Source organism: Poecilia reticulata, linkage group LG21 (assembly GCF_000633615.1).
Source record: "Poecilia reticulata strain Guanapo linkage group LG21, Guppy_female_1.0+MT, whole genome shotgun sequence".
Taxonomy (NCBI): domain Eukaryota; kingdom Metazoa; phylum Chordata; class Actinopteri; order Cyprinodontiformes; family Poeciliidae; genus Poecilia; species Poecilia reticulata.
Genome location: NC_024351.1, coordinates 4,696,976 through 4,706,464, shown reverse-complemented (window position 1 = coordinate 4,706,464; position 9,489 = coordinate 4,696,976). Strand labels below are relative to the sequence as shown.

The window sequence follows — 9,489 nt, the reverse complement described above, 5'->3', positions numbered from 1 at the left end:
CCTGTGTTTTCATTTTGCCCTTCTTGGTGTTATGGAACAAGAAATGTAAATGTGTTTCATAATTTCAAATTTTCCCTTCACGTAGATGTTGAAACTATTAAAATATATGTTCATATAAACTTATTTCCTATACAGTCTATTATGTAATCCATTCTTATTGGCTAAAGTCGATGCTGCATAGATAAATTATTCAAAATAAACAACAAAAAAAACATTGACTAATCAAAACATTGTTGTCAGAAGTGGGATTCGAACCCACGCCTCCAGGAGAGACTGCGACCTGAACGCAGCGCCTTAGACCGCTCGGCCATCCTGACAGATGCTATGACGTATTGACAGCAATACTATTAAGCAATACAGTATTACGTATTGGAGCTATACCTCTGACGTGTGCTAAATTATACATATCCGCGTAAAACGGGTGTAGCTACTTTGACTCTCGTAATACTTTCGGTTTTTCTTTTGAATGAGCTAGTTTGTGGAGAGCCTATGACATTGCTTTCAGAATAAAATGTCCAAAACACGTTTTTTCCCGCGAGAGTTCTGGACATTTCTCGCTTCTAAAGCGGGAAAGCCAGTTCCATCCGCTTCATGTTCGATCTTTTGAGTTCCGTTTACATCGTGAAAATAACTTATTTACATTACACCGTAAAGTAAATAAGTATACTTTACTGTGTAAAGATTGTATACTTTACTGTGTAAAGTATACAATCTGTCCCCTCGTGCTAAAATCTTTTCCCTCATATAAAATATTTTGTGTTTACAGTTGTAAACTCAAATTCTGAATTAAGTTTTATCTTAAATTTATATTAAAGTACCCTTATGAATGTTTCAATTTTTAAAGATGTATGGCAGTCATTTTAATTCTGATCATTTTTATCTATGACATAAAAATTTGCTTACTTTACTTAACTTGGTCACATTTATGCTGTATGTTCACTGTGACTTGACCAAAAAAGAAGTTTTTGAAAATTTCTCAAAAACAAAGTGTTAAATATACAATTTTAAAAATAAAATTATTGGATTTAAAAAATGTGTTTTATTCTAACAAAAGCTTAGTAGAATTTAATTTTGACCATATTTAAATGAATCTTAATGGAAACTTGATAGTTGAGCTATTTGTGCATATATCGAGTATTTTTTATATTAAATAAAAACAAATATTTAGCTTATTTGGCAGCAAAACAAGGAAACATTACTTATTATAAAAATGTTGAAAAGATGAAACATTATCAGGCCCCGTTGTTGAAAAATCTGTATTTATTAATGATTTACAAAAGGCTAAACATTAAACCATTTAAATGATTCAGTTCATTTTGAAACCTAGAGGGAGAAGTCAAGGAGGAAATGCTTGTAGTGATTCTACAGGTCGGTAACTAACAGCATTTTATCTCATCGTCACATAGAATCAGTTTCATCTCCAGTCGATGGAAAAAAAAAAAAAAAAGATCCGTTCACACAGGATGGAGTCACTCAGAGTTTAAAGCTCAGCTGAAGAGTGTCGACACTTTGGGAAACCGTTTACTATGTGAAACCGTCACGTTTCTCTGGAGCTCTGTGAAAAAAGATTACCACAGTCAAGAGGTCCCAAATATAATCCACTTCTCTGAAATAAAAAGGTCTGCAGATACAGAGTAAATACTAAAATATGTGCATGTATGTTTCACTTTTTCCTACAAGGTTTGAAATAAATACCTGTAAAGCAAACAAGCATTCGAAGAGAAGCTCTTCTTCCTTTATTAATATTGTGAACATTAATCACATTTTGAGTGGAAGTGTTTCTGAATTGAATTTAGGGAACAAATCAAATTAATTTCACACAACTCTGCAAAAAACTACCTTTAAAAGAACCTAAAACCTAACATTCGGAAACAAGGCGGGGAGGTGGGGGGGACACCGAAAACGAGAGGTTCGTTGGGTTTTCTGAATTGAAAATTCAAAGTTAATCACGGAAGCGTTCCGGTTTTCTTTAGTTTCCTGGAAGGTTTCCACAGTAGTAAAAAGAGACAGTTATGGACCGGAATATTTACAGTAAAGTTGTGCACTTACAGACCCCTTTACCATCCTCCAGCTCCTCTTAAGACGCCACAAAAACGAAAGAAATCCGCTCTCTGTCGCTACCGAGTGAAAAAAACAGTGTTTCCTCTCATTGAGAATTTAATCTTTAAAATAAAATAAAAAAAACGGATAAAATTAATAAAATACGTTTCTTTCTGCTGGCAAGAAGGAACTGAAAGTGAAAAAAAAAAAAAAAAGCGTAAAATATGATAAAATTGTTCATATTTCAGGAAGCTATTTAAAAAAAATTTGAAACGAGAATAAATCTTTCTAAATCCCCCAAGAACCATTTTACAAACAAAAATATATCCCCCGTTTGTTGTGTTTCTCTAATCAGTTATAATTAAACTTTTTTACAGTGCTTCATTATTATATAGCTGACAGACTCGGACGAATCTGAAACTAGAACCGTCTGCCATGTTCCAACGATACCGCTACGTCGTGAAAATAAAAGGTGAACGGTCCAGTTATCTCGAAATAAAAATGAGAATCAGAACCGGAGGGAGGCTGTCAGTGTTTGCTCCACCTGGACGTTTCCCAGGACCTCCTTAAGGTGGATTTAAGGCGGCGCTGGGAGGCCTACTGCTTGGTGTTGAGCTCGTTCTCCAGTTCCATCAGTTTCCGGGAAGCTTTGACCTTGTTGGAAACCTCTTTCCCCTGAGAGAAGAGGCGCTGGCGCTCCTTAAAGGTCAAACTCTCCGGCGCGTCGCTGGGGATCGAGTTCTCCTGCTCCTGACTGAACGCAGACACAGAAACGCAATGAGGAAAACTCCTTTCCAACACCAGAGCTACAGAAAAGCTGCTGCAGTGTCTCTGTGACGCCACCAGGGGGGCGATCAATACCAACCGATTTGAAAAGGTGGATGTTTGTTTCAGTTAAAAATTACTCATGGTATTTTTAAAAACTAAAAAAAAATTTACCTACTCAAACTATAACTGAATTATTCTTATAAATATTAGGTTTTAAAAATATATATATGATTTTTTTTTGTAGATCACAAACTTTAAATGTTTTTTTCTACTTATTTTGTGCTTGATTTGAAGAAAACTGAAAAATATTTAATCTGTTTCAGCAATAGAAACAGGATCTATGCCAGTCGTCATTTGAAAACACTTGCCGTGTTTAGACAAGTTTTAATACAGCAATTAAAAGCAGATTTAGGGCGATCAATACCAATACATTTAAAAAGTGGATATTTTAAGGGCATTTTTACAAACTAAAATAGCCAAAAAAATAATTATTTCAACAAACAAAGCAAGAACTATTTTAATTAAACAAAAAAAACATTTCTTTTAGATCAAAAATGTACTTTTTTTTGATAATTTTTTATTTCGGGCTTGATTTGAAGAAAAACTGAAGAATATTTAATCTTTTCCCAACAATCTTATTTTAAAAAAAATTTATTCTATTTACCCAGATACCAGAAATTTTATGATTAAAATAATAATAATAAAAAAAACTGGATAAAAAAAAAAGTTCTACCTGAAATCCCCCCCATAAATTTGACTCAACCTCCAGCCAATAGAGGGCAGCACATTACGGAGCCCTCCAGGGAACATGGGGATTTTTTTTCTTTTGCGTTCCTTCGCAAAAGTTTTGCGTTCGCTCGCAATAATCTACTGATCAGTTCATGCGGCATAATTGATGCTGTAAGCCTTTCTTACGGTGGCCGCCGTAATTTCTGCTTTAATACAATGTTATATCCTCCTGACTACCAGGAAAATAAATATTGTCCAATCACCATTTTTTTTAAATCCCAGTCTTTGTAAGGTAATAAAAGGTTTTATGCACTTACTTTGTCTCTTCCCATAAAATGTGTTATTACTGATAAATGCCATTTTTAGGAATTAGAAAAAGGTACGTACAAAAGTCACACCCCTTCACATGTGGCATCATTGGAAAGCCCTAAATGTCTCCAGATACCAAAAGGAATTAATTCAGTAGAATGCAGGGGGTGGGAGATATTAAAGTTTAGAAATGTCCTCTACAGAGGACAAAAATGAACTACTGGTAGTCAGGAGGTTAAAAGGTTTTTCCATGAATGTTAATATCTCGTTGTGAAATATCTGACGTTTTATATCTTTTTCTTTAGTATAGAAAAGCACAACAAACCTATGATATAAACAGAAACTTTCCGTAAGCAGGAAAGAAATAAAAATACATTAAACTATTTGGACTATTTCTGAGTTATTGTCGCGGGTAATCAGATTGTCTCTGTTGTGTTCGTGTCTGAATGGTTTAAAGAGCTGCTTTCAGTCCATCTGAGCCTAAACAGACATAAACATGCAGTAAATAAATCGATTTTCAATCAGTGTTTTGCGCCAAAGCGTTAATAATAATAAACACGTTTTATTATTATAAAACACAGCAAACTAATGGTGGTAGAGGGCAGCACTGGGTTAACTCAGTTAATCTCATCTGTCCGTGTATCAATCAACTCCAAACCTCTTCTTTGTTCTGTCACAATTATCCATTTATTTAATTTTGATCATCATGCTCCAAACTTTGCGAGGACTGACCACCTCGCTCACCCGCTTCCTCACACACACAGAGCCAGCAGCCAATCACCTTCCATTCGTACTTGATGACGCCACGCCCACATCGACACGCCCACCACCAGGTGTCAAACCCGCTGCTCCTGTCACATCAATAATTATTTAATTCATATGGCTCTTATAGAGCCTCAGTGAAAACGGGTTTATTATTATTAACTCTTTGGTGCAGAAAACTGATTGAAAATCGATTTATTGCCAAACCATTCAGCAATATTGGTCTCAAATCCATGAACATTTACAGAACATCTTCACAGTTGATTTTCCTTTAAATTTTGAATGCATATTTTTATGTAACATTCCGGTTGACAAACTGAACTACAACGATCAAAAACTTCTGTTCATTTTACTGGCCGGGAGCAAAAAGGCCCTCACAAGAAAATGGCTTAAACGGGAACCTCCAACAACTGATGACTGGATAAATGTAGTGAAAGAGATTTATGTACTGGAGAGACTGTCTYATTCCATTAATGTGCAGAGAGACACTTTCTACAAGATATGGTCAAAGTGGACAGAATATGTCAAACCTGTTATGTCTGATTTTCTGTAAACCTTGCTATCATTCAGATTTATGCTCTAATTTGATATGTGTTGTCAATTATTGGTTGATACTCAGGCTTCCCCGCCACTCCCATTTATTTTATTTTTATTTATTTATTTTTTGCTGTCTTTTTTTTTTCTTTCTTTCTTCTTTAACGTGTTTAAAATTAGAAAACAGAGAAACCATGTAAAAATGTGAACGTAATCAGTATAACTATATAATTGTATTGTAACGTGCTTTCTCAATAAAAAATGTTAATATAAAAAAAGAAAATTGATTTATTTACTGCATGTTTATGTCTGTTAAGGCTCAGATGGACTGAAAGCCGCCATTTAAACCATTCAGACACGATCAGATGACTGATCACCCGCGATAATAACTCAATAGTCCATGGAAAAACCTTATATGCTTGTATTAAAGCAGAAAGTACGGCGGCCACCGTCAGAAAGGCTCAGTATCAATTATGTCACATGAACTGATCAGTAGATTATTGCGAGGAAACGCAAAAGAAAAAAATCCCCCATGTCCCCTGGGGGCCTCCGTAGCACATAACTCTGTTTTCAAATAGTTGGAAGGAAAAAAAAAAAATCTCAATTTGAATAGTCAGGCACACTTTAATTGTAAATCAATCAAATGGTATTAAAATAATGAATATTTTGCTTATTTACACGTTAATATCTGCTGCTAGCTTGCGGTGTCATGCTCACCTCTTTGTCCATTTGTCCCGCGGGTCGTTGTAGACCTCTCCTGATCCTACAACCCCTGTCGAGTTTCCAGTGTGCGAGTTAAACCCTGTTGATGTTCGGCGCCAGCAGCAGACACAAACAAAGCAGCACAACATGAGTCAGCATTCACGGAGGACCTGAAGCCGTCTGAGGCGGAGGCTGCTGGGTGATGGCTGAGAGAGACTCTGATTATTTTTATTTTAAAAACCTCTGAGCTGAGACCCAGCAGCCTCTGCATACAGTCTCTGCATTCTTATATTTTCCCACAGACCGGGTTGAGCAGAAAGAAGAGCAGAAGCGTTACGGCAGAAACATTCAGATCTCTCCAGGCAGGAAGAGGAGCAGTTAGATCCAAAGCAGGAAACGGTCTGTGGAAGCGTGGGCCGGGATCTGAGGTCGTGGTCACCCTTACTGTGCCGCTGGTGACCCCGACCCGACCCGACCCGACCAGGAGCTCGGCTCATGTGTCCCTGTGTCTCAGTAACGACCGCCGCGATGGTTTCACTTTTAATCGGGAAAAACACCAAAACCAACCATTTCACAGAATAATCTTTGTTGTTTTTAGTCTAAACGACAAACTGAAAGGTTCTTCAGGCGTCTAATTAAAATCGGATTTCTTTTCTCTACCTCAGAAGACGACGATGAGCGCAACTTCCTTCTTCACGAAATGTAAACAACAACGGAGTGGCGTCAGATTTCAACAGTTGTAGGATTTCTCTTCTGAGCCATTTCTCCCGCTAGTGCTAAACTCGCGCTTGTTTTGGTTGCATTTACCCAGAATGCCCTGCGCTGCAGTCCACGTCCTGTTTTTGCAGCGGTCTCCGATTCACTTGTCGTTCACAAATGCATTTGAACCGCACCAGAGTTCACTTCAACTGAACAAAGACCTCCCCAAACGAACTGCCAGACAAACGAACTGAACCTAAAAGAGAGTCAGCATTTGACAGACATTTCACCTCGAGTCTTTTGAAGCAGCGGTTCTGCTGGACCTCACTCAGATTCGGGCCGTTTTCGTGAGGATTCTGCACAGTGCGCGTTCACAAACTACACTGAAAGAACATCCCTGCTTCCTTTTCTGGACCTCCATCCAGTTTCACAACAAAAGGTTCAGTATAAGAGTGAAACCCACATTGTTGGTTTTGGTCTTTTTTATGACAACTGGAAAAACAGTGAAATATGCCAACCACTTCCTCTTTACAGAACAGAAAATGTTGGGATTTTCCAGCTGAAACAACATTTAGTGCTTCAACCTGAGAGCAGGAAGCTTTCAGAGAAGCAGCGGATGAATCTTAATGGCTCCGGTTTTTACTCCAGAAGCAGAGGTACCCCCTGGTAAAGATGTGAACATTTCCTCAAAGGAAACTCAACTTTAATTGCAAAATAAGGTCCCTAAAGTGTTTAAATGTTTGTGTTTCGTGAACCATTTCTGTTTTGATTTGACCAAATGTTTTATCTTCTTGAAAGACCCAATTCTAGTTTGAGGCAACCTGATTTTTTATGAATATGCTCATCCACAGCAAAGTCGCCCGGTACGCTAGCCTCTCCAGCTAGCGTACCGGGCGAGAGGCGGGGTCACCTGGACAGGTCGCCAGTCTGTCACAGGGCAACACAGAGACACACAACCACGCACACACACACACACACACTCACACCTTGGAGCAATTTGGAGAGGCCAATTAACCTGACAGTCATGTTTTTGAACTGTGGGAGGAAACCGGAGTACCTGGAGAAAACCCACCATGCACAGGGAGAACATGGAGACTCCATGCAGAAAGACTGGGAATCGAACCCAGAACCTTCTTGCTGCAAGGCAACAGCTCTACCAACTGCACCACTGTGCAGACCCTCATAGCAAAGTCCTTCAAGGTGTTTACGTTTTTCATGGACTGGGAGGAAACGTTCGATCTTCATACCTCGACTTCCTGTGTGACCAATGAGAAATTGGTCAACAATGGCGGCATTAAATCCGACTTGTCTTCGGTTACAGTTGGACCCCAATGTTGGCCCTAGTCATTGATTCTGCTCATAACAGTGCAAAGGTGCTGAAGGATCCGTTTTGGTGATCTCCACTTTTCCACTGAGACCCATGAGAATCAGCACCTCCAAGTCCGAGGTCGTGGTCTTGTGCCAGAAAAAGGGTGGAGTGTCTTCTCCGGATTGGGGACGAGGTCCTGGCCCAGATGGAGAAGTTCAAGTATCTCAAAGTCTTCTTTATAAAAGAGGAATAAAATACACTGATGGGCAGATTGTTACAGTGACGATACCAATCAATCTACGTTCAATAAACTCAACTACGGTCAGAAGCTTTGGGTAGTGACCAAAAGAACAAGACGCAAGCGACTGAAATGGGTTTCCTCCAGAGGGCGTCTGGTCTCGCCCTTAAAGGCTCTGCAAGCCAAACTGTCTAAATCACTGAACGGAAGCAGGATAAACTTTCATCCTCATCTGGCCGTTTGTAGTTTTAATTAATAAACCGACTGGAGATACGGGAAAGCTTAGGCGATTTTCTTTTAGCCATTTTTTGACTATATCTGCGCTATATTCTCATTTACACAAGACAAAAAAAAAACAAAAAGAAAAATCAATAAAGTATGTTTAATTTATAGAGCAGTGGTGCCCAAACTTTTTGCCAAAACTGGCAAAACTTAACTACTGGGCACAAAATTAATTAAATTCAACCAAATTTTTCTGAAATCTGTACATCATTAAAGAGGCTTCAGAACAATTGTTTTCTATTTTGTTGGACAATTTTTTTACCATGTTTGACTTGGTAAGGGGCCAAACAAAATCATTTGAAGGACCAAAAATGGCCCCCGGGCCACACCTTGAACACCCCGTTAGAGGATTATTGTTGATAATCTTGTGAAATAGCAAACTAAAACTTACTCTAAATAAATATTCAGTGCACAAAGTCTTTTCTCACATCTTTACCAGGGAGGCAAATAAACGCAGATGTTGTTTAGTGCTGGACTTTAACTCTACATGTTGGGTTTGTGCTCCAGGGCGATAAAAACGGGGTCCGTTCGGGACAGTTTCCATACAGACACAGCGACAAATGGTGAACCCAAACACATTCATCCAGCTGGCAGCTCCTCAGCTCCATCTCCCTCCCAAAAAAACGAGCCCTCACATTCCTCTGCTGAGCCAAAACAGATGAAAATTACTCTGTGGAATCCGACCTCTTGTTTTTCCCCCCCCCCCCATTTTATTAAAGCCACAGTCGAGCTTTCGGAGATGCCAGCTCAGTAAAACAATCTTTTTTTTTTTTTTTGCATTCAGTCCAGCAGGGAAAAAGCCGGAGGCTCAGGTGCTGATAAACCACCTGGACCTGCAGCAAAGCCCTCTGGGAGTTGTAGTCAGGTTTTAATGAAGCTGCAGCGACAAAAGCGACAGTGGAAAAGGAAGGACAGCAAAAAAATCAGCTGAAACTGACGAGTAGTTTTGGGGGGAGCAAATTAACTAGAAAAGAAAAGAATGAGAAGAAGAAGAAGAAGAAAGTTTGGCAGAGGCAGTAAAAAGCAATAGACATCAAGCCAGTGACTGAGGTGAGCTGCTGGCAGCCAGCGTGCAGCGCCGTGCTGTGATTGGTTTGTGAAGCATGCAGATTTGATT

At 38.9% G+C, this 9,489-nt stretch overlaps 1 protein-coding gene and 1 non-coding gene across 16 annotated transcripts in view; both read right to left on the bottom strand.

Annotated features, from left to right (window-relative positions):
* Positions 1 to 234: 234 nt before the first annotated feature.
* trnal-cag (transfer RNA leucine (anticodon CAG)) lies at positions 235 to 317 on the bottom strand. The gene has a single exon. It is a non-coding gene; the product is annotated as a tRNA-Leu (tRNA).
* A 925-nt stretch (positions 318 to 1,242) lies between these two features.
* Positions 1,243 to 9,489, bottom strand: part of afdna (afadin, adherens junction formation factor a) — a 113,355-nt gene continuing 105,108 nt past the window's right edge. For 13 of the 15 annotated variants that reach the window (XM_008397227.2, XM_008397225.2, XM_008397230.2 and 10 more), the window contains 2 exons: positions 5,860 to 5,944; positions 1,243 to 2,794 (listed from right to left, as the gene is read on the bottom strand). In XM_008397227.2, coding sequence (XP_008395449.1) covers positions 2,638 to 2,794; positions 5,860 to 5,944 — 242 coding nt within the window. In that variant the 3' untranslated portion in view covers positions 1,243 to 2,637. The remainder of the gene's footprint in view (positions 2,795 to 5,859; positions 5,945 to 9,489) is intronic. The other 2 variants (XR_532409.2, XM_017302208.1) reach the window with 2 other exon arrangements.